Raw genomic sequence first — 26,060 nt, 5'->3', positions numbered from 1 at the left:
TGTACTAAGAACTTGATTTATAAGAACTTGTTTGATTTTATAATTTAAATATAATCATTTAGGTGATACAATAGATAAAATCCTGGACATAAAATCAGGAAGACTCTTCTTCCCGAGTTCAAATCTGGCATAGACATTTAATAACTGTGTGTCCCTGGGAAAATCATTTAACCCTGTTTGCCTCAATTTCCTCATTTGGAAAATGAGTTGGAGAAGGAAATGTCAATCCTTATAGTATTTTTGCTAAGAAAATCCCAAATGGGGCCATGAAGAGTTGGATACAATTGAAATGACTGAGCACAGCAATAACAATTAATACTCACCTAATGGACTTATGGATATGCTTCCTACAATTTTTGTCATCTCTTCCACTTCCCTAAATCTACTTAGCCTTCTTTTCTATGGCCTAACATTCACAGCCTCTACCAAATCTTCTGCTGATATATTAATTCCACTCATCCCAACACTAAACTTTTCTCACCTATATTCCTTGGAGAATTTATTGACTGTTACTTTTGTCCTAGAGTCCCTCACCTTTCTGGCTTTTTTTTTTTTTTTTTTTTTTTTTTTTGGCTAGGGCCAAAATATCACTCCCCTAAATTCATTTTCTCCTACAAATGTTTCAGATAGTCTCTTTTGTCCTCAATCCCATATTTATTATCACATATTTTGCGATCATATTTTGATCTTTCCTAATGGGGTGGTGGTGAATGTATTTTCTTCTCTTAAAGACTAACTCCTTGACTTGATCACTGGATTGTATTTCTATTCTGTGCTTTCCAAAAGAATTTTATCCCATACTCTTCCCTCATTAGAACCTTTTATGCTGTCATGGCACTGATTTCTACCTCTTTGCCTTTTTTTGCATTTGTTCTTCCATCTTGGAAAAGAAAACAATATTTTTGATATTCTCTTCTCTAACTACTGCTGTTTATACTTGCTTCCAAAATGTATGATTTTTTTTTAACTTGCTACTTATATATTTTTTTCTAATCTTCATTCCCACCACCTTTTGAAATCTCTTTCTCCAGGATAACCAAGTCAGTAATCTTTTTTATCAAATATAAAGACTTTTCTCAACCCTAATTCTCCTTAATTTCTTTGGCATTAACATTGTTGATCACCTCATCTTTTTCTTGGTTTCTGTGATGTTACAATAACCCAAGTCAAGATTACCGGTTCTCACAGTTTATCAAGTCACATTTTAAATCTCCAATAGTCAGTTTTACATTTCCTTAGTTTGAGCAAAAAAAAAAAAAAAAAATCATCACTTCCTTCCAAAACTCATTTATTTCTAACTTCCTTAATTCTATCAATGTGACAGACATCCATCACTCACATAGAAATATAATTTGGGAATGATCATTGATTTTCCCTCCTCTTTCTCAGTCTTTGTACCTCTCTTCTATTGACTCAGTTACCAAATCCTTTTTATTCTTCATATGATCATAGAATTTAGACATGGGAGGGAATTTAGAGAGAGATCATTTAAACTTACCTTTTCACCCTTACTTTATACATGAGGAAGAAAGGGCTTAGCAAAGCCATATGATTAAGCTTTCCCAAAGTCACATATGTAGTAAATAGCTAAAATAGGATTTCTGGACATATTCTTCCTTTCTGTTATTTACTTTACATTCCTATAGCTGCAACTCCCATTTGGGCACTTGTCACCTCAAATTTAAAGAATTGTCATAGTTTTCTAACAACTTTCTATTTGTTTTGATCACAATTCCAAACTGTAACTACAATGCATTTTCCTATTGCCTACAGAATAAAGTACAAACTCAGTCTAGAGTTTTCAGCCTCATCTCCTTTTACTTCCCTAAGAGAACCTTATTTTTGAATTAAATCAAGCAACTAATTGTCTTCCAAACATACTATGCATATTCCCACCTTCCTGCCTTTCATCATATCATTGTTGTTAGGATTACTAGGTGAGAACTCAGGTTGTCTGGATAGTGACAAGGTGAGAATTCAGGTTGGACAATTACAAGGTGAGAACTCAGGTTGATTTGATAGAAGGAGCAAGCTCATTGGCTGAAGTGGTTCTTCCCAGAAGCCCTTGCATTATCCCACGCCCATTCTCTGGGAGGATAAAAGAGACAGCATTGGGCCCAACCTTGTCACTATCCAGACAACCTGAGTTCTCACCTAGTAATCCTAACAATTGTTATTGGTTATTATCCCACTTTCTTCTCCTTTGACTGTCTAAACTTTGCTCATCAAATCTGAGCTCAAGTTCAACCAGTTGAAGTCAAAATAATTATCTAATGCTTGTGATGAGTGAAGAACAACAGTCTTTATTGGGAGATACAAATATAAAGAGATCATGATTTGTATCCTTCAGGATATTCCCACTTATTTGGAGAAGCAAATGAAGAATTAAAATGAAACATTTTATTAACCCCCAAGTATTGTGGAGGAATAGGCAAAGGGCTATGAGAAACCTAGGAAGGAGATTGGGTAAATTTTCCATTTGGGAAAACTTTTCACAGAAAATCACATTGGAGCTTGGAGTTGAAGGGAAGAAACATGGAAATTGGAAATATTTCACATATATGTTCCAGGTACAGGAGACACTGTAAGTCAAGACAGAGAGGCAGGAAAAAGTTGAGATGAATGTTGAAAATGTTAAGTTTAATCGGAGAGAAAAATAGTATGAGGCAGAGTCATATGAGACAAGGGAAGAATTCAAATCCAAGTCCTCTGAACTACTTTATTTTCCCTTGAAAACATTGAAAATATCAATAAGCATTTGTGAAGTGCCTACTATATCCTAAATGCTGTGGTAAGTGATGGGAATGCAAAGATAAAAATGATATAATACTTTAAAAGAATTTATATTTTACTAGAGGAAATAATGTGTATATATATCTATGATTGGGAAAGCTTAGGTGGAGCAGTGAATAGAGTACCAGACCTGAGTGAAGAAAACTCATTTTCTTGAGTTCAAATTTTGTCTCAGAAACTTACTCGCTGTATGAACCTGAATAAGTCACTGAACTGTGTTTTCCTCAGTTCCTCGTCTGTAGAAAGAGCTGGAGAAGAAAGTGACAAACTATTCCCAAACAAATTCCCAAATAAAGTCACAAAAAATTGGACATGACTGAAAAATGATTCAATAACATATATTTATATATTTGTAATATGTATAAATGTAAATAAAAATGCATACAAGGGAATATTTTGAAGAAGCTACTAACATTTGGTTTTGAGGGAGAGGAAACCAGAAAAGATTTTTCATATACTAGGAGATGCTTCCCAAAATACACTTTAATTCAATGCTTAAATTTAAATAAATACATTTATGTTTTCTATAAGGATTCTACACAAAGTATTTGAAGAAATTAAGCACATTTGCTCTGAAGAACAGAAAATTCTGAGAAGACATGTTAATATAGAATAAGTTTCAAGTATATTGTGGAAAAGTGATTGATAGAAGGATAATCTTGCTAACAACTTGAATAATTCCAAAGTGGAAGGTATCTCCTTGGGAGTAAAGATTTCCCTTTCCAGATGTAAATAGAGATTAGATTACTGTTCTTAAGTCATGTGGTATGAGACCTATGTATTGAGGTGTCAAAATCAATCTGATTCTAATTGGCCACCAATAGATCCTAGGCTAAGCCCCTTTGATCATTGTTTAGGTCTTGATTGACTCAGATTAAATGTAAATTGCATTCATTTCTGGTTTGGCCAGAAACCAAGGATCTTTGCCTCGAAGATCCATTCATTCATTCGTTCATTCATTTAGATTTTTTTTTTTTTTTTTTTTGGACTAGATGAAGGAAAAGATTCTTTGCCTCTTTGCTACCTAACCTTAATCATGGAATGGGTGTGGCCTCATTCAAACAGAGACCTGGTGAAGACCTTTGCTTAAAAATGGTCTCCCATGTCTCTAAAGCCATTTCCAGTTACCTTGATCTTGCCACTGGACCCAGATGGCTCTGGAGGAGAAAGTGAGGCAGGTGACCTTGCCAGCCCTCCCTCATTTAAATCCTATTCACTTGCATATCATGGCATCCCCTCCCTGACGTCATGGTCCTCTTTGAGAACAAAGAACACGCAACAACAATGTATTGAGCTAGATATCTCTGAAGTCCCTTAAAATTCTGCAATTTGTTGAATATATGGTTCTGTGAAACTTCAAAGCACAGAACTGCATCTCCTAGCATTACAAAGCATTCATGTATCTCCTAGCTACATGGTAAACACTTGTTGAATGAGTGGATGAATGAATTTTCTTTGAAGATAGAAGAATGCATATTTGCATTGGAATTAACCTTAAAATATGTAACAATCCCCATTTGTTTTGTGAATGAGAATTTTGGAGTGTCATGGTTGAAAAAGTTGGCCCTAACACAAATGTTTTCACTGCACATATTATTTTCCCCGGGTCTAAATATGTGTTCTTTTCTGCAGGCGCATCTGCTTCTCCATTAAAGATACTCTGTACTCCAGAAGGGATAAGACTGCAGTGTTTCATGAAATATTTTACAGAGGAAATGAAAGTGAACTGGTATCACAAGTAAGTAAATGAGTGCATAAATCTCACATTAGCAATAGGCTGTAGCCCCAATATAGCCTATGGGGGAAAGAGTTGGTACTAGGAAATGCTGCACAGAACTGAAAATGAGAAATTTTCAGTTTGACTTCCAGATGTCATCCTTATATAATATGCCATTTGCCCTCTATCTGCCCTCACACTTCATATATTTGAACGGAGAGGATCTTATTGGGAAGTTTTATATATATATATATATATATATACAACTAAATATCCTAATGTTTTTTGACAAACAAGCATTTATTAGTTGCTTTATGGAACGACAATTGCTTTATATTTGCCAATATGACTATTATGAAAGATATTATTTGGATAATTCCTTTTAAGTTGTAGCACATTACCAGCAATGACTTATATGCAAGAAATGAAACATAAGATATTCTCTAGGAAGTTCATAAACACTAATAGAGTAAGGAGAAAAGGAATAAAAAGTTGGACAATCCAAGTTTGTTTTATTTAGGTTAAAAGACCTAGAAGTGAGGTTTTCAATGCATTAGGCAGTTTCTCTAAGAAGGATTTATAAAAGCAAGGCATAAAATCAGAAGTTATGGATGCTTTATACTCTGTATGATTGGGAAAGTAAGCACATTGATGGGTACTAACATTTTTTGTTTAATTATGACTCTGGTGATATCTTCAGCCTCAGAAGTCTGTCTCTTTAAAGAGTGTTGACAGTTTTACATATATTATTTAGGAGGCCATTCATACGCTGACTTTCTACAATTATTTTCACTGTTCTTTTTACTCTTTCATTGTTCATATTGTGGCCTAGAATTGTTGCTTAAAACAAATGTCGATTGCCTTTGATTAAACTTTTTCATCTTCTTTAAATATTAATGGGATGTACCTGGGAGCAAGGTCCTATGTAGACTGATTCTCTGTTTTCTTTCTGACCTCAAGGAGCCAGCATGCAGTCAGAATATTCTTTTCATTGATTTGAGCATTGCTCCACATGGGTCTATCAGTATCAATTCTTGTTATCTGTCCTCGTAATCATGATTGACCTCATGAGCAGGTAGAATCAACAGTGCCCGTTGGTCACTAGTGAGTAAAACTGCTAGCATCTGGTGGGGGAAGAGGAAAGTAGCAGCAACTCATACAGAAGCAATAGCACACAAATTAAGCTTTAATGCAATGCTTAAGCTTAAATAATGCTATCTTGTTTTCTACAAGGATTCTGCACAAAGCATTTCAAAGAATTAGGCATATTTAGCCTGAAGAACAGAACATTCAGAGGGAACATGATAATGTAGGACAACTTTCAAGTATTTAAAGGATTACCTTATGGAAAAAGGATTGATATAAGGAAAATCTTGCTAACTACTTAATTCCGAAGAAGAAATTACCTCAGGAGATAATGAATTCGCCTTCATAGTTGTAAAAAGAAACTGAATAACTATTTTGTGGTGATATTGTATGGGGAAATTTTTAGTCACATATGTGTTGAGCTAGATTGTACCTTGAAATCTTGCAGTTTGTACAGAGGTACTAGAGAAGGGTCGTTGCCCCAACAAATATTTCTCTCCAGGCAATTCTACTGTTTCCTAAAGTAATTCTACATTATCTTTGTCCCTTCTTAAAATGCCAACACTCAAGACGCTTTGCCAATATTTAACACTTTGTGTGAATATTTTTTCATGTTGGTCTGGGGAGAGGGTAGAGTAAACATTGGGCATATAGAGGAGGCACTGCAGTTGAAAGGAAGGACATAACAAGAATTCTATAAGTACTGAAGATAAATTTTACTAAATACTTGGCAGTCACAAGTTGTGCTTCTAAAAGATCCGGAGTCTCTTAACAATAGCAAAAAAAAAAAAAAAAAAAAAAAAGGCTAAAAAATATACTTCATATTTCTAGTCTTCCATTTTTCCAAGTCTTGATTAATACAAAAAAGGATCTATGAAAGTTTATCTAATATATTTACCACTCCCTACCCCCAATACAAACAACAAACAAAATTATACAATTAATTACACCTGCCTAAAGAAGATTCTCTTCTCTTTACGGTCATCCAGAAAACCATGGCAAAGAATGTTTTATCAAAATTGTAGTCTGCTATTCCATCTTAGGGATGAACAATTGGGCCTCCTTTAGTTTAAATTGCTACCAAATGTTTCAAATAACAAAGCTCTGTGTACCAGTGATTCATAGATTAGTTTCATGCCTCTATCATGTCCTCATCCGATTATATTAAATCTATAGCTTCCCCAAATCCTTGCCATCTTTGTATTAGACTAAAAGGAATCCTTTGCATTATAGTTATGATAATTTCCTTATTGCAAAATCTATGCCATTTTGGGTAGTGACATGAGCATCGTATATAGGATTGCTTATAGGGAAATAATTTACTTTTCTGTGACTCAGTAGTGTTGTAACCCACATGTGTACACAACAATATACTTGAAAAATATAAAAAATAAAATGATGAATTGGAAGCTTACTATAATATCACTTATTCACTCTGGATAAAGCCCTTCCTAAGGGTTAACTTACATATTGCAACCCTTCACTTTCAGACGTGATTTAATATCACAGAATCCATAAGCTATTTTCTGTGGTAAAACTTGTATATACATTCATGAAATGATGCTTTAAAATGTTAAGGAAAGAAAAACAGCTGGGTAGAAATATATTTTTTACTAAATCACATATGACATAATTTCTGTTCTATAGTTATTATTTATGCTAAGGAATGAAAAAGTCAATAAACTTCTAATAATACATGTGTCTAATTTACCCCGTTAAGGAAGAAATATACATTTTACCCAGTTCATGAGGGCACATAATTCAATTTAAAACTTTTGTTTGGTACTTAGAATATATAAGGCTGGGACTTCAGTAACAATATCATCAACACTAACAACAACAAATACTTCCTGCTCACAATAAGGGAGGATATAATATAGGCAAAAAATATGGCAAAATGTAGATTTGAAAACAGTGAAAGAGATTCAGCCAAGGTTCTGTAAAAAAAAAAAATTGAAGAGGAGTAAACCTTTTAGCTAGGGATAAACAGGGAAAACTTAATAGAGGAAATTGATCTTGAAGGAAGAAATGGATCTTAATAGGTGGAGATATGGAAGAAGCTTGCTTCATCCATGGAAGAAAGCCTTATAAATGTACAGAGACAGGAGATCTCAGGATGATATAAGGTGAAAATAAACTATTAAATTTATTTGGAATTTAAAATATATGAAAGTTTTTTGTTGTTGTTGTTTTGAGAAGTAGTGTGTATAAATCTAGAAAGATGTAATAGAGGCAAGTTGTGAAAAGCTTTAAATACCAAGACAAAAAAAATTTTACAGAGTTCCAAAAGTCCTAGAGAATTTTAAGCTTTAATAAATTCAGAAGCATAAATCTTATACTTTTGGAAAAGAAAGAAAGAAAAAAAGAAGAAGGAATGAAAGGACTGTTAAAAATAAAGGTGCATAGGATGAGGTATAGGGAGTTCATGATTTGTTGGTGAGTCATTTTTTTTTTTTAGTAATGTCTTACTCTTTATGATTCCACTTGGGTCTTCTTGGCAAGAATACTGGAATTGTTTGCCATTTCCTTCTCCAGCTCATTTTACAGATGAGGAAACTGAAGCAAACAGGGCTAAGAAATCAAATGAAGAAAAGACTTGTAGTGCTTCAGAGCCTACTGGAGTTTAGATAGATAACATGATAATTGTCTATCCTGTCAGTGAAGGAGATAAAAGAATGAACCAAAGAATTTTGTCCTCTGGAGCAGAGAAGGTGAATGATGTGGGTCATACAACACTGAGTAAAAAAAAGCAAGGCAGGTATAAAGGAAAGCTAAGAAAGTCAGCAATTCTAGTGTATAAAATAGGGACTGACCAAGTAAAATTATGCACATGAAAATCATTTGTGGTGAAGCATTTCACCTTTATCCCTCTTTTCACTTCTATGGAGGCCACAAATGGTAGGGATTATCATCAATATGTGGTAGGGATGAGGAGACTAAACACAGGGACACACTGGGAGGTCTCTGATTCCAGTTCTTAGCACAGTTCTTTTGCAATGACAATTTTATACTGACAATCAAAGTAAAGTAAAGTAATCCTTGCTAGGCTCAATTGGCAGTAGTTTTCTACAGCTGTTTATACACACCATTCATATTCCAAAAGAAGAAATCTCCCTCATGGGAGACAAGATGTATACTTCTTCTGAGGGTCAATCTATAGATTTTGATAGTCACTGTTGAATATTAAAAAGGTTATGAAATAGGGTTCACATTCCTTATTGACATTATTTAGTAATTCCTATGAGGGAAGATTTAGTTAACTATACAAGTTAACATAAAGTAAACGTGAAATGAGAGATAGAGACAACAATTGCTATAGGAAAGACTTGGAAGTACTAAAATTGGCTGTGCTATCTTCCTTGTGGTCTGAGAAGGTATAAATAAAGTTACTTGTGAATATACAGTTGCTCAGTGAAGCCTGGGAGGATATCCTAGATCCTAGGGTATTCAGCTTATGCATATGGTCTTACTCAACCACAAGGTCTCTTTCTTTCAAAAGGAAGAATCAGTATTTTTTTAAAGGGGGGTGGGTGGGAGAGAGAGAGACAGAGAGAGAGCAAATAAGAGAATGTCTGTAGACCTGCATATAGAAACTGTCCCAGAAACCTGCAAAAAAAAAAAAAAAAAAAGTAAGATTTACAAACACTGAATTGTATACACAGCCAAGTGTTGTATCAAATTCAAAATAGTGTATTCATATAAAATGAATTCATGAAGCCTTTCCTCATCTAATCCAAACTACTAGTGCCTAACTCCAGAAATTATCTTGTATTTACTTTAAAGTAAATGTTTACATATACAAACATACCCCAAAATATGTATGTATGTATGTGTGTATGTATGTTTATATATATACATACATTCATATATATATATATATATATATATATATATATATGTATACACATACATACACACACACATACATATATAGTCAAACTCATACACATTTAATAAATATTAAATTAAATATTGCCTGTTGGATAATGGAATGGGATAGACAGAATGGAACATTTCCTGCAGTATAACAAATTCTTCAAGAGTAAAGACCCTGTTATTTCTGTCTTTGTTTCCCCACATATATAACAGTCAGTGCGAGACACAGAGTGGGTAATTAAAATTTTTTGATTGAATAAACATTCAATCTATTCTGTTTAAAGCGCAAATACTATAATAGTATGTTTATAACGTAGTGCTGTGTTTCCTTGTCTTCTGGGTGCCAGGAACTATGCTAAGTTCTTAGGAGAAAAAGAAGATAGTTTCCATTTTCACAGAACTTTTGATCTACTTGGGAATGGGAATGAGGCACTCAAGATGTATGCATTTAAATAAAAGCAAATCTCTAAAGTAATATATATGTGAAACCTCCTTTATGTAGGGTTGACTTTCATGTCAGTAATAATTCAAAACAAAACAACCATTATAACTGTCAATTGTATGAATCTAAAAAGTTTTATCTCAGATATTCTAGATTAATTCTTTTTTTTACACTTATCTTTAGAGACTAGATTTTAAAATTGGTGATTTTTTGGGTTAATTTTAAATTATATTAATTTATTTTGAATATTCTCAAATCTTCAGATCCTTGAATAATTTAAATATGTACATGTAAATCTATATGTACATATTATATACAATGACATATATGAAGTATAAATCTATAAGTGGTGCAAGTTTGATATATTTTTGTTCTAGGATTTTTTTTTTAGATATGCTTTCCATTTGACAGATCTGAAGAATTATAATAAAATATGTAAATATAAAATATTTTCAAGAATTTGAAGGTACCAAAACCTGGGGCAATACATTAAGCTTTGTTTATATGTTAAAACATATCCTTGTTTAGTGTTCTAATTTTTTTGCTTATTTATTTAAATTGTTAAACTAGTTTCATGAAAGAGAAAATTAACAATTATTTGTATAACAAATACAAATTAAAAATAATGTGAAACCCCCATCCCCTCAAAAACTTCTCCTTGTGGTGATACTGCATTAAAAAAAAAACAGGGATGCCAGAGAGATGTAATGGTTGAAGGTGCACTACACAGACACCAGAATGTTTTTCCTTAATGCGCGACATTAAATCAATAGAGCATGATGAGAATTTTGTGAAATGCTAACGCAAGCAAGGACAATTGTTCTTTGGTTTAAAATGCTGAGTAATATGTCAAGGAATGTTGAAAATGCCACTTTAAGACTTGTATTGGAAGCTTATTCTGAATGAGTTAGAAGGGAACAATGAGGAAACTCAGCAAAAAAAATGTGCCTTTGAAAGAAGGATTTTGTTGTCTTGCTCAAAGGTGAAATTAATATATCATCCAAAAATGGCTAAACCTCAGAATTGCTCATCTGTTATTGACAATCCAGAGCTTAGTGCAGAATTGGTCGCTAAAAAGAGCATGAGTGTTTTGCTGAGACCTCATACAAGAAAAAGAAAAGTAGAGTTGTCTGCATGAGCAAATATAGGGATTATAAAAAATGTAGCTTTGGCTTTGACTATGTATGCATCAGACTCATTATATCAATTGGCATTTAATTAATTGTGATGAAAATATACAATGTTCTGAAAAGACATATAAACTAAAAATGGAGTGCATTGTGTCAGAGACAAAAACCTTAAGGTCAGTGTTGCTGGATAGTAGAGTATACATTAAGAAAAAAAGAAAAATTTAAAAGTAGGAAGGTGACAAGTTATAAGGAAAACAGTAAGGCTGCGACTTGCATTTGTGACTTCACTTCCTTGCTCTTTGCCATTTGAAATGCTGTTGTTTTGATACTGAGAGAAGGACTCAGTTATTGCTACTCTGCAATTGACTAGTCATTTGGCCTCTAATGGTTGATTTCTTCAATGGCCCTGACTTGCCAAAAAGTCTTCTGCCATTGTTCGATCGCATTTTAAATAGTATTTCTTGGTGTAGAAGGCCACATAAACAAACATCATAGAAGGGCAATCAGTATAGAAATAGGCTTATAATATGTAGATTTCAAGTTGGAAGGGACTATTTAGTCTATAATTCTTATTTTATAGACAAAGTTACTGATAACCAAAGAGATTTGACTTGCAAGGATCACACAGATAGTAAAAAACAAGAGGCAGGATTCAAACTTAGGTCTTTCTGAATTTGTCTGGTGTTGTATATTTGTTTCTGACTGAAGACTTCAGACTGACATCATATGAGGATTGATTAAAGTTAATAGGATGATTATTAGCTTCTAGAAGAGAAGATAGTGGAGAGCATCATAGCTATTTTGAAAGCATGATGGATTAGAAAATGCCAAACATAGAATTCAGAACCATGGGTGAAAATTGCAAAGAAGAAAAATTAAACTTCAGGCAAGGAAAAAACAACACAAAACAAAAACTTCACTTCTTAACAATTAGAGAAATTCAAAAATGGAATGGGATAACCCAAGAAGTAATGAGTTCTCCCTCCCTTGATGTCTTCAGGCAATGGCTGGCTGATTACTTTTTTTTTTTTTTTTTTTTTTTATTCAGCGCTTAGCAATTTGTGGAAATTGTGTCTAATGTTTGAGTATATGGCAGCCAAGCTAAGATTCTTGTTCATATTTGAATTTTACTAAATGTACTCTTGAGGGTGAAATACCTCAGTTTCCCTTCCTTAGTTACCCTGAATTGTAATACCTCAGTTTTCCTGCATTAGTTTCCCTGAATTATAATATACCAGTTTCCCTGAGTTAGTATGCTATGTTTCCACCACTATCCCCCTTCCTGGTTATTAGACTGAGATAATTAGGGCTGCAGAACTCTGGCCACTCCGGCATTCCAAAGAGTCATAAAACTCCAGATGGCTTATCTCAAATACCTAGATGGCATTCTCTATCTTTCCTGGCCCAGATTTCCTGTCTCCTACTTGACCACCTTCTTCACTCCCAACTTAACAGAATTTATGGTCCTTCCTGAAATTACAACTTGCTAAATGTTTTTTCCCCCTTCCCTTTGTTTACCTGACAGTTGAAGCCCTATAAAAGTCTCTGGAATTAATTGCTAGTTGCTGGGTGCATTGAGACAAGAGTCCCACCCAAATGACTAATCAAAACTCTCCACTATTAAAATATGAAAAACCCTAATCTCTGTCTTGTCTCAGTTTCTCTAGCATTACAAGGGCCCTTCCAATAATAAGATTCTGTAAATGATATGGCAAAAAATCAGTCACATTTTTGAGAACTTCTGGGACAGCAATACCCTGAGATACCTTGTCTGAAAACAACTGTTACAACATCCTATCTGGCCTCTCCTCTTTATGTTTCCATAAAGGAAAGATTCGTGTTTTTTTTTTTTTTTTATTCCCTAAAAATTACTGTTCTTTATTCTCACTCAAATTTTCTTTTTTTTCTTTTTCTTTTTTTTAAATTTTTTATGATTATAACATTTTCTTTGACAGTACATAAGCATAGGTAATTTTTTTTTATAACATTATCCCTTGTACTCCCTTCTGTTCTGAAATTTTCCCCTCCTTCCCTCCACCCCCTTCCCTAGATGGCAGGCATTCCCATACATATTAAATATCTTATAGTATATCCTAGGTACATTAGATATGTGCAGAATCGAATTTTGTTGTTGTTACATAGGAAGGATTGTATTTGGAAGGTAAAAATAATCTGGGAAGAAAAACAAAACAAAACAAAACAAAACAATGCTCATAGTTTACACTCATTTCCCAGTGTTCCTTTTCTGGATGTAGCTGATTCTGTCCATCATTGATCAATTGGAATTGGATTAGCTCTTCTCTATGTTGAAGATATCCACTTCCATCAGAATACATGCTCATATAGTATCATTGTTGAAGTCTATAATGATCCCGTAGTTCTGCTCGTTTCATTCAGCATCAGTTGATGTAAGTCTCTCCAAGCCTCTCTGTATTCCTCCTGTTGGTCATTTCTTACAGAACAATAATATTCCATAACATTCATATACCATAATTTACCCAACCATTCTCCAATTGATGGACATCCATTCATTTTCCAGTTTCTAGCCACTATGAAAAGGTCTGCCACAAACATTTTGGCACATACAGGTCCCTTTCGCTTCTTTGGTATTTCCTTGGGATATAAGCCCAGTAGTAGCACTGCTGGGTCAAAGGGTATGCACATTTGATAACTTTTTGGGCATAATTCCAGATTGCTCTCCAGAATGGTTGGATTCTTTCACAACTCCACCAATGATGCATCAGTGTCCCAATTTTCCCACTGCCCCTCCAACATTCATTGTTATTTGTTCCTGTCATCTTAGCCAATCTGACAGGTGTGTAATGATATCTCAGAGTTGTCTTAATTTGCATTTCTCTGATCAGTAGTGATTTGGAACACTCATATGAGTGGAAATAGCTTTAATTTCATCATCTGAAAATTGTTCATATCCTTTGACCATTTATCAATTGGAGAATGGCTTGATTTCTTATAAATTAAAGTCAATTCTCTGTATATTTTGGAGAACCTTTAACTGTAAAAATGTTTTCCCAATTTGTTACTTCCCTTCTAATCTTGTTTGCATTAGTTTTTTTTTGTGCAGAAACTTTTTAATTTGGTATAATCAAAATTTTTTATTTTGTGATCAATAATGGTCTCTAGTTCTCCCTTGGACACAAACTCCTTCCTCCTCCACAAGTCTAAGAGGTAAACCATCCCATGTTCCTCCAATTTATTTATGATTTTGTTCTTTATGCCTAAATCTTGGACCCATTTTGATCTTATCTTAGTATGTGGTGTTAAATGTGGGTCCATGCCTAATTTCTACCATACTAATTTCCAGTTTTCCCAGTAGTTTTTGTCAAATAATGAATTCTTATCCCAAAAGATGGGATCTTTGGGTTTGTCAAACACTAGATTGCTATTTTTATTCACTATCTTATCCTGTGAACCTAACCTATACCACTGATCAACTAGTCTATTTCTTAGCCAATACTAAATGTTTTTGGTGACTATTGCTTTATGATATAGTTCTAGATCAGGTACAGCTAGACCACCTTCATTTTTTTTTTTTCATTACTTCCCTTGAAATTCTAGACCTTTTGTTGTTCCATATGAATTCTGTTGTTATTTTTTCTAGGCCATTAAAATAGTTTCTTGGGAGTCTGATTGGTATAGCACTAAATAAATAGATTAGTTTAGGGAGTATTGTCATCTTGATTATATTCGCTCGGGGCTATCCAAGAGCACTGAATGTCTTTCCAATTATTTAAATCTGACTTTATTTATGTGGCAAGTGTTTCGTAATTTTGCTCATATAATTCCTGACTTTCCTTTGGTAGATATATTCCCAAATATTTTATACTATCGATCGTTATTTTGAATGGAATTTCTCTTTGTATCTCTTGCTGTTGGATTGTGTTGGTAATGTATAAAAATGCTGAGGATTTATGTGGATTTATTTTGTATCCTGCCACTTTGCTAAAATTCTGAATTATTTCTAATAGCTTTTTAGCAGAGTCTTTGGGGTTCTCTAAGTATACCATCATGTCATCTGCAAAGAGTGATAGTTTGATTTCCTCATTTCCTACTCTAATTCCTTGAATCTCTTTCTCAGCTCTTATTGCCGAGGCTAGCATTTCTAGTACTACATTGAATAGTAATGGTGATAGTGGGCAACCTTGTTTCACTCTCCAATTTTCTATATCCTTTTTAATAACTGGAAGTAAACATCACACACTATCCTGGCAAAGGCTTGGCTATGTCTGAAATCGGTCAAAAGATCTTTTCCAAGTTCTTCAGGATCACTTGACTATATCTCATATCCACTTAAAACAGCCCCTCTGTTAGATCATATCTGACTTGGAGTAAGATTTTGAGGACTCACAGATTTCTTTCTATTTTGCGTGTGCTAGGCCAGACATTTCCATTCTAAGAAGTATTTTTGGACTTGTGTACTTCATTGAGTATAGTAAGTTTCACCCAAGTTTCATGAGGTGATATTTCTAACTTGACAGGCAAAAATTAAAGAAATTGAACATATTTAGAAGTAATGTAGTACAGTGGGAAAGAATAATAAGATTAGAATGAAATTCATAATTGTGTGACATTGGGCAAGTCAACTGAATTCTCTGAATCTTTTTCTGAGGACAATCAACATTATAATAGTATTGTTTTCACCTAATCAAGTTTATATTACATGCAATAATGACAGCCAAAAAGTAGTTTGGAGATGCATGTCATAGAAAAAGCTTTTAATAGTAAATAATTCAGTTTTTTAGTCAGTTTATTGATTGGATTGAATCTCTGAGGTAACTAGATGTCATAATAGATCTGAGTTCATATTTGGCTTTTGAGACCAGCTATGTAATCCTAAGCAAGTCATGAAACTTTTGTCTGCCTGTTTCTTTATCTCTAAGGTGGGAATAATAACAGCATCCACCTTCCAGAGTTATTATAAGGTTCAAATGGGCATTTTCTAAAGTGCTTTGAAAGTTAGAAATACTATATAAAGTTATTTTTTATCATTATATAAATGCTATTTTATTAGTCTTATCAAGTGACCTCATATATACATTTATTCCAAATCAGGAATGTATCTATTCACAGCATTTTCTTCTTTAAAAGTAACACAAATGCAGAGGAAAAATAATTTTTCAATACTTGCAATTTATTAATTCTGTATGTGGGATAGGATACATGTTAAATTGAACACAAATGCTTCAAAGACTTGACTTATCAGCTCTTCCAATAGCATTTGTTAGGTGAATTTGAGGGTCAAATGAGTTTCACCTTTCAAACAAAGCTATGCTAGATATGAGTGATAAAATAGAAACTCTATTAACTTTTCCCCTATGATTCTGTGTACCTCAGCTTAAAATTTCAAAGCTGTTTTTTCCCCCATCCTTATCCATCCCCTACTAAGGCAGCTCTAGAATATTAGATACATACAAAAGAACAGCTGTATGAACTTAAAAAAATCTGTATACACTGATAGCAGAGCATGTTTGGGGATATAGATTGGTCCTGAGACTATGATCTATTCAAAGTAAGTGAGATAAGCAAGAGAACCTTAGAGAGCGAGAACCTCTCAGAGAGAGGCAATAAAATAAAACAGACCAAAGTAATTGGTTCTTCTTTTAAATGAAACTCTGACCAGCCTTACCTTGAACCCAGGGGGCTTAGGCAATCTTTGTATTTCATACTGTCACTGGCTCAGTATGTAGAATAGAATGCAAATCCCCAGGCATGATTGAAATCATCTCCTTCTCCAGCAGAGCAGGGACCACATTACAACTCCCAAAGCAATATCCAGGCATTGCACAGAAGGGAATGGAGCATCATTTCCATCACACTATCTAGTTAGTTGGTGTAGGCAGAGCTGAGACTCTTATGAATTTTGGGCAGCTAACACAGAAATCCCTACCTCACCAAAATATCTGTGTCTGCTTTGTAAGCTGAATTAACTCTGCTATATCTATCTATCTATCTATCTATCTATCTATCTATCTATCTATCTATCTACAATGCATTTTTCATATATGTATATATACACATATATGAACACACACATATACCCACACATAGCCAGCTATATGTGCTTAAATGTATGGATACATATGTATATCTACACATATTTATCTATTATATTTGAATCAAAAATTGCAATTGTCCCAGCTACCATTAGTTTGGGAAAAGTGGTAGGAGCAAAGGAAGTCCAAGATGATCAATGTCAGAAACAGAAAACCTCTTGCACCTCTGGGGCAGGGGATATAAAACACTTGTTGCACTTCTCCTTTAGGAAACAAGTGCTAATTTAGCATATATACCCTTTTAAATTAACTCATTTCTGCCCTAAATTGCCATTAAATGTTTGATAAGCCAAACAAAGTCTCCAAGTATAAATAATTCCCTTATCAAATCACGAATTTATTTTGTGTGGATCTATCTATGTGTAATATTGCATATATCCTAGTATCTTCTACCAACTTGAGATCAATTGGCAAAGCAGATGCATATTGAATTCTGTGAAGTCCTGAAAACTGAATGGAAATATGTTCTATTACATCTGATTTTCTTGCTGTATATAAGACAAATAGGTTCCCCTAAAGATATTCTACATGCTTTTAGAATGAGGTAAACATTGCCTAACCTCACACCATGTTATCCTCCTTTGACATCCTCCTTCCACTTAGTGATCCTACATGTAATAGTCATGTTGTTAAGTTGTTCAGCCATGTCTGTCTCTTTGGGACCCTGTGGATGATAGGTGACAATATTGTCCATGGGCTTTTCTTGGCAAAGATACTAGAATGATTTGCCATTTCCTTCTTTAGTGGATTAAGGCAAAAAAGAGGATAAGTATCTTATCCAGGGTATGCAAGCTGATAAGTGTCTAAGGCTGGATTTGAACTCAGATCTTCCTTTCTTTGGTTCTTGTAGCTGTCCATTGAATCACCTAGCTGACTCCTGTAAGAGTCATAACTCTTTTCATATCACACTTTGAATCCTATCTTCTATATGAAGCCATTCCTGACCTCCCCAGTTATCACTGTTTGGAAATGGGAAATTGCTTTTTATTTATTTTGCATATATTTTATACTTAATTATTTGTTCATGTGTTGTTTTCCCAAAGTAGAAGGTTGAAACTATTTCATTTTTATTCTTATATCCTGAATGCCTAGCATAATTCTAAATATAATAGGTATTTAATGAATGCTTATTGAATTCATGGGATTATAGCATTAAAATTAGATGAGATGTTGAGTACAAAAGAGATTTGTCTAGAGACATAGAGTTAATGTGTCTATGAAGTGGGATTTGAACCAGATCTTTCTGACTCTGGTTCTCTAAACACTATATAGCATGGTATCTAATGCCTAATCATTCTTGGTAAAAAAAAGAAAAAAAAAAAAAAGGCTGTTAATAAATGGTTGCCGAATGAACAAATGAATGATAATTTGGAAAGAAATGTGTCTGTTATTTATAGTGAAACTGGGGAACTATATCAATACTTGTGAATGGCAGCTAATACAGCTAAAGAGTTTATTGATACTAGAAAGGAGAAAATTTCAGGAAAGAGATCACAAACGGTATAGAATATTTCCATTTTTCACTAGAAGATTTTTATTATTGAAGAGGCAATTTAACAATCTCTAGTAGAAAAATACTAGACGGTTCCATCATATTAGATCTTAAATTCTCTAAAAACAAGGTTTGTATCATATCTACTTTTGTATTCCAGAGTGGAACACAGTGTCTTGCAATTTAGTGGGAGCCTAGATTGTTGATGTTGAATGAATGAATGAGCCTGGTGTGCTTTACATTTAGAATCAAACAACTTCTTAAAAGCTAGCATTGACACTCACAATTTGTATGACCCTGTGAAAGTCAATACATTATTGATTCTCAATTTTCACATCTATAAAATGGTAACAATACTTACTTTCTCCCCATAGGATTTTCATGAGGAAACACAAATTTTAAAGTACTATGTAAATCACAGTATGTTATAGAGAGATGATACATTATTGCTATGATTTCTAGCAAAATAATGAAATAGATACATTTAAATTTGATGTCTATGTAGCTATTGTAATATTGACATGTATAGTGAAATCATAAAGATTTCAATAATCACTAAACAAACTATGAGCTGTAGTTAATTTCAAATTCTAGCCAAAATATTATATAAATTTAAAACTTCTCTTTGAGATCATTTTAATATTTATTCTCCCAGCTCCATACCACTCTGCATACTAAATTCTTTTTTTTAAATTTTTATTTAAAAAATAGAATAAGTAAAAAGAAAAATAGGAAAGGCAAAACAAAATAAAACAAAACAAAAGAGAATGTTGTCATGGGCTCAGCAGAATATCAAGGAGGATTCAAAGTATATAACAAAAAGTTACCAGTTTAAGAAAGTCTATAGAAGAAATTATATTCATGAATGTCCATCTTCACTTCCTTATAAATTGTTCTTTTGTTCTCTGTTGTGCACGTTTTTTTCTCCCTGTCATCCTCCTACCAGTACTAAGAAGCCTATAGTTAAGAAAGGATATAAATATATACACATATATATACACACATACATATACATATACACACACACACATACACACATGCACACATATAGATATATACACATATGGACATGCCCCTCCCCCCAACACACATACACATATATTTCCTATACCTGCTGACTCTGTTTTAATTCAGCTTCTTAACTTCCCTTGATTATTACCTAATTTCCCTCAACCCATGGATCCCTCTCTTGTCTTCTTTCCTCCCTCTTTGCTTCCCCTGTCTGCTCATCCCTCTCCCCTTATTTCTTCATAGATTTTGGATAGCACTATACTCTTCTTGGTATATATGTAGTGTTGACTAATCCATTCTCGATGTGAGTAGATTTTCAGAAATATGAGTCCTCTCCCCTTCCCCACAAAACTTCTTGTCTAATCTTCATCTTCAACTCATTTGTATAACATAATTACTATTTTTACTTTAACTTTGCCTCAATCTTTCCTTTGAGCTATCCTATTGCTGATGTCAATCTTAAAGAAATGGTATATATTGCCCAAGTTAAAAGAAAATGAACAATTTATCCATTTTGAATTCCTTGAAATTGATCTTTGATATTGATTCTTACATGTTAAATTTTCTATTTAGTTCAGGTTTGGTTGATAGAAAGTCCTGAAAATCTGCAAGTTTATTGAATGTCCATTTTTTCTCATCAATATTATAGATAATTTTGCTGCATATGCATAGGCCTAATTCTTTTGCTTATCAGTAGATATGATTCCAGGACCTGTGGTCTTTTATTGTGGCTGCTGATAAGTTCTGTATAATTCTAATTGTGGCTACTATATATTTGAATTGTTTTTCCTTGTTTTTTGAATTAGGGATTTTGAAATTTAGCAATAGTGTTTCTAAGTGTTTTCCACAAAGGATCTCATTGAGGTGATGATTGGTGGATTTTTTTCTATTTCTACTTTTCCCTCAGTCCAATTATTCTTCTATTTGCTCTTCTTGATCTGTTCTCCAGATCTGTTGTTTTTCTTATGAGATTTTTTACACTTGGTTCTATTTTTTCCTTCTTTAGAATATGTTTTGTTATTTCCTGATTTCCATAGCTTTACTGGCATCCCCTTCCCTGATTCTAATTTTCAAAAAAGTTATTTTCACCTTTGAGATGTGATCTCCTTTTCTAGTTGGAAAACTTTTTTCATAATCTTCTTGTTTTTCTTGGATGGTTTTTATTTTTTAAGTTTTTCCTCAATGTCTCTCATTTGATTTTTAAATTCTTTTTTGAGAATTTTACCCTATAAATTCTCTCTGGGCAGGGAACCATGTCATTTTTGGGGGCAGAAGCTTTTTTTACTTCAGTGTGCTCCTCTGATGATGAAGCCCAGTCTTCCCCATTCCCATAGTAAGTTTCTATGGCAGGTTCTTTATTCTTTGCTGGTTCAGGTTTTTGTTTTTATTTTTATTTTTGTTTTAAATAAGCGGTATTAGTATAAGCACCTCTAATTGTGAGGTGCCTTTAGCTTCACTTCAGCTCTTCCCTCTGACCTGGAATGCTAAACCAAAAGTTCCACCCTCTAGCAAATATCCATAGACAACAGCATCTCACTTCCACACTACCTCTGCACTTACAGATGTGCTGGTTCCTTTTCACCCAGAACTTGCTTCTCTGCAGCAAAGCTGGGCCTGATGATCCTAATAAGCCTATGTTCCCTCAGTCTTTTGAGACTCAGACCCCAATTCCACAATCTGTAGAGGAGATGAAAGTTTTTATGGTTCCGTCTGAGGCTCCAGCCAAATCAAGCTCACCCCAGGACTCTAATTGGATATTTCTGTGGAGCTAGCCTGGAGGTTTCACTTTACTTGGATTAATCCCTGATGTAGGGTCTTTCTTTAGATCTTCTTAGATTGTACCTGCAGGACCTCTGTTCTGCCCTAAGTCTTCTTGATTTTTCATCAGTCTTTGTTTGTCCTGAGGCACAAATTTATTCTATTTGTGAGGGAAATCTGACAAGCTTGAAATTTACCAATCTACTCTGCCATCTTCCCAGAATTGCCCATACACTAAATTCTGATTAACACTGTTTTATAAAAACAGTGTATTGTAACTTTGGCTAAAAGATCATCTAATCTTGTTCACAAACCAGAAACAGAAAGATGATACATATTTCTTTTAAATTTCTCTCTAGCCCTCATACTTCTTTCTATAATAAGGCAATTCTGTTATATTTTTTTAAAAAATTAAAAGATAGCAAATCTGTCACATCTCCTAATAAAATTATATTTAAGAAATATTAGCTTGTTCATTATTTGATCTTCTAATTTAAATGGAAGCTCATTGGATGTAAGATCTGCAACACCTTTATATATATATATATATGTATATGTGCACACATTTTATATGTACATTTACATATATATAAATTTGTGGCATATTACTATCATTACTTAACAAATTATTATGCAAGTTTTTCAAAAAGAGCTACTAGATGTAAGATTCAAACTCAATTCTTCTATTTTATCTACTATTATGAAGAATAATGAAATCTTGCTTGATATAGTAAGTAGAGGGCTTTTCTTGGGACCAGAAAGATCTATATTTAAGTTTTGATTCTGATACATACTAATTGTGTGACCCTCAGGATATCACTTAAGTTTTTAGCACCAGGTAAATCTCTAAGATTATAATTGTTGGAGGGAGTTTCTATAGTCGCAGTTCCATACACTGATGAAAATAGAAGGAAACTATCTGGTTAAATTTGTAGTAGCTTAGAAGAATTGGCTTTTTCTTCTGAAGCTATTTTGCATATGACATCATATAGACCAGATGTCTAAGTAGACATTAAAATTGAAGATGTCTTTGTATTCATTTCTGAAGAGATGCGAAGATTGCTTCCAGTGAGCATATGAGAATTGGGGGTAGTGAAGAGATGGCCTGGATGCAGATCTGTGAGCCTACTGAAAAGGATAAAGGGAAATATACATTTGAGATATGTGATGGCAAAGATAATCATCAAAGGACCATTGATCTCTCTGGGCAAGGTAAGATATTAAAATAATTCAACATATTAAAATTGTATATTTAGTGACTCATTTAGTCTAGAGTCTAGAGGGACAGCCTTGTGTTCAGATTTCTGATTTAGTACCTATAAATGATTAATTATTTAATTTCCAGAGCTATGCACAATCTCTTATGTATAAAATGGAGCTAATAATAATACCTATATCACTGGTAATAATAATGATCAAAGGAGCTGATGTATTAAAGCAGTTTGGAAATTTTAAAGTACAGTATACTCATATACTCAAATAAGAGTATAAATGCAAGTTATGCTTAAATACTCTGTTAGCCTACCAAGACATTTATGTAATAAAACATCAATATTGGGTCTTGTACTGACAAAATTAATTTTATGTAACTTTTTTGTTCATTTGTTATTTGACTAAAAAAAAGGAAAATCTACTGCTTAGGATTTTAAATACCTTTTAATAGAGAATACAACATTGAAACAATTCACTAAAAGATGAAATATTTCTTTCCAGCTTTTGATGAAGCATTTGCAGAATTCCAACAACTCAAGTAAGATTTGCATATTTTATTAATATTGCACCATATTAGTTTCTCCAACTCCTGGTTCCTCCATTCCCCACCTCTTACCCCTTTCTCCTTATCAAACACCCTCCAGATTGTGACAATACTTAAGAACTTTTAGGTTTTAAAATTCTGTAGTATGGATATAGCAATGAAAAAGTATATCAGTGATTTATCCATTATAAGAAAGAAAGTTTATTAAAATATAAATGCATTAAAGAATAGGATTATGGAAATTCACATTCAAAAATTTTTTTAAAGATTTAAAGGCGTGGCAGAGAAAGGAATAGGGTGAAAGAAGAGAGAAGTTATTCTATTTTAAGAGATTTCTCAGGACATTAACTCTAAATCTAAAACAAACTGTGAAAGATAAAGTATTTGCTTGATCAAACTTTCAGATTCAGAGAATTTTGTTGAGGTCTTTGGGTAGCAAAGCAAACAAAATCCTCTAGTTAGTATTGTATAAAGGATAGTAGAAGCTATATTCTGTTGAGATTTTCAGTGAGGAAGATGAGGGAATAAAGATTGTGGTATCAGAGCACCCAGGTTTAGGCCTATTTCTGCCTCTGGGAGCAAGTTTTCTTAACCATAAAACAAGAGATATTAAGACTTACATTATCATCCATATCATAGGGTTTCTATGAGAACTAGCTGAGATACTACATATAAAGTACTCTGTAAATCATAAATTGGTCCATAAATGTAAATTATGTTATTAACCAAACAATTGATCAGGTTTTTCTACATTTCACTTATCTACATCAGATAGACAAAACTTTCAAGTCAATAATCCAGGAAGTGGGAGTTATTAGGAAATGGAAAATATATTTTTGTCAATGAGTTGACAAAGTATTATCATAAAATATTTAATTTTCTTTTAATTATAATTTTACATTTTTCTTAGTCAAACTCCATCAATAGAAGATTCATTTTCTTTGCCAATATACTAACTTTAAAAAAAAAAACTTTCTTCTCTCCTCCCCACCAATCTTTAGGGCAGCTGCATTTGCTGAAAAGAGTAAGTACATTTCAAGTGGCAGCAATGGCTAATTATTAGTCTGTGTTAGACTGATTAGAGATCAATATTTTAACATATGCATGAATTTGTGTTGAATCTTAAGTATTCCTCCTCATGACATTTGGATAATTGCTCTTTTCATCTCATAGACCGTGGCAAGGTGATTGGTGGGTTGCCTGATGTGGTAACTATAATGGAAGGCAAGGTAAGAATGATAATTTTTGTGCAATCAGAAGGAGTTCATCATTTTGCCATTCTGAATACATGAAAATGACTTAGATAGTAAAGGCAATCCACCTTTTTCTTTCCTTTTTGCTCTGTAACAAGAGTGCTTCAAAAGTTGCAGCATGGTGACTATCATTCCTTGATACATAGGAAAGCTTAGTCTAAGGTGTTGTGAGCGTTCAGTAAATATTTGAAAGAACATTATGACAGGAGAGAAAGAAAGAAATAAGGGAAAGGGGAAAAAGAGAAGGAAGGAAGAAAAGAGACAGAGACAGAGAAAAGACAGAGAAATAGAGAAAGAGACAGAGATAAAAAGAGACAGAAAGAAAAAGAGAAACAGAAGTGGGAGAGAATTGGGGAGAGAGGAGGAAGGAGAGAGATAATGGAGATGAAATGTAAATAGGAATATGTATTTTGTTTAGGGTGATCACAAATTGCAGATATAGTATGTAAAGTCAGAGGGCTGTTGATTGTTAAGCCCTTTCTAGAGGCAGTCTAATTTATTTTGAATACTATTCCCAGGGCAAGAGTTAGAAAGCTAGATGTGGGGCATGGAAAGCCATGATGAAGCATGATCAGGAGCCTGTGATCAACTCTATAGCAGGCTCTTACCAATCAGGACAGTTTGAATCAAAATAAATTTCTATATTTATCTGACATATCATCTGACTTATCTTTTTATATCTTTTCTTCTTTTGCCCATTCTCTTTAAAAGACTCTGAATTTGACTTGTACTGTATTTGGAAATCCTGATCCGGAAGTTGTTTGGTTCAAGAATGACAAGGACATTGAACTCAATGAACACTTTATGGTCAAAGTGGAACAATCCAAGTATGTCAGCTTATCCATCAAAGGGGTGACCTCTGAGGATTCAGGAAAATACAGCATCAATGTTAAGAACAAATATGGTGGGGAAAAAATAGATGTCACTGTGAGTGTGTACAAACATGGTGAACAGATACCTGACATTTCTCCCCCCCAGGCAGCTAAACCAAAGCTGATACCAGCATCCTCCTCAATTCCAGAGTGATAAGAGAAGCATTCTCCTAAACCTGGGGGAATGCTCAAAAGGCAAAATGCTTTATCTAAGTAGTATATAAATAAGTTGTAGTGGAGTGCTGTGCAGATAGAGAAGTGATTTAGGATTATGCCTTGAAGAGTGTTTCTTCTTGCTTCTATATACACACTCAAAATCAACCAAATAACAAAAATATTTCAATAGGAAGAGACATGTACCTGACACTGAAAGTCATGTGAGATGAAAATTAACTTTTTCTTTAATTTCACTACTGGAAACAATCATCTAAGAATACCAATAGCATGTTGTTGTTGTGTAGAGACCCATAGTCCATGCTAGTTAGAGTCTTCAATAGTTTGTTCCAAATTTTACCTTTAAAGTCATTGGAAACACCAGTTACCTGGAAATACATTGTTTTTCTTGCTTTGGGCCAATAAAGCTTTAAAACACACCTTGTTGTGGTTCTCTCTATTCCAAATCACACCTAACTACTTCTGTTTATTCTCTCTGCTTGTTTAATTATGGCTTATTGTGCAATTTCACAGCTGGTAGCATGCAGACAGTGCACTTACAATCCAGAAGGCAAATGATGGTAAATCACATTTACTGTATAGCACCTAAAGACAGTATTTCACCCTTTAGGGACTGGAATCAGGCAGTG

At 33.6% G+C, this 26,060-nt stretch overlaps 1 protein-coding gene across 4 annotated transcripts in view; it reads left to right on the top strand.

Moving 5' to 3' along the window:
- The window catches only part of MYOM2 (myomesin 2), a 168,606-nt gene extending 142,756 nt beyond the window's left edge, over window positions 1-25,850 (top strand). For 2 of the 4 annotated variants that reach the window (XM_074287958.1, XM_074287959.1), the window contains exons 32-37: window positions 4,426-4,531; window positions 22,425-22,588; window positions 23,090-23,126; window positions 24,134-24,156; window positions 24,306-24,361; window positions 25,097-25,850. In XM_074287958.1, coding sequence (XP_074144059.1) covers window positions 4,426-4,531; window positions 22,425-22,588; window positions 23,090-23,126; window positions 24,134-24,156; window positions 24,306-24,361; window positions 25,097-25,411 — 701 coding nt within the window. In that variant the 3' untranslated portion in view covers window positions 25,412-25,850. Of the gene's footprint in view, window positions 1-4,425; window positions 4,532-22,424; window positions 22,623-23,089; window positions 23,154-24,133; window positions 24,157-24,305; window positions 24,362-25,096 lie in introns of all 4 variants that reach the window. The other 2 variants (XR_012486130.1, XR_012486131.1) reach the window with 2 other exon arrangements.
- The last annotated feature ends 210 nt before the right edge of the window (window positions 25,851-26,060 follow it).

This window comes from Sminthopsis crassicaudata, chromosome 2, assembly GCF_048593235.1.
Source record: "Sminthopsis crassicaudata isolate SCR6 chromosome 2, ASM4859323v1, whole genome shotgun sequence".
In the NCBI taxonomy this organism is placed as follows: Eukaryota; Metazoa; Chordata; class Mammalia; order Dasyuromorphia; family Dasyuridae; genus Sminthopsis; species Sminthopsis crassicaudata.
The sequence above is the reverse complement of the archived record's forward strand: the minus strand, read 5'-3'. Positions and strand labels throughout refer to the sequence as shown.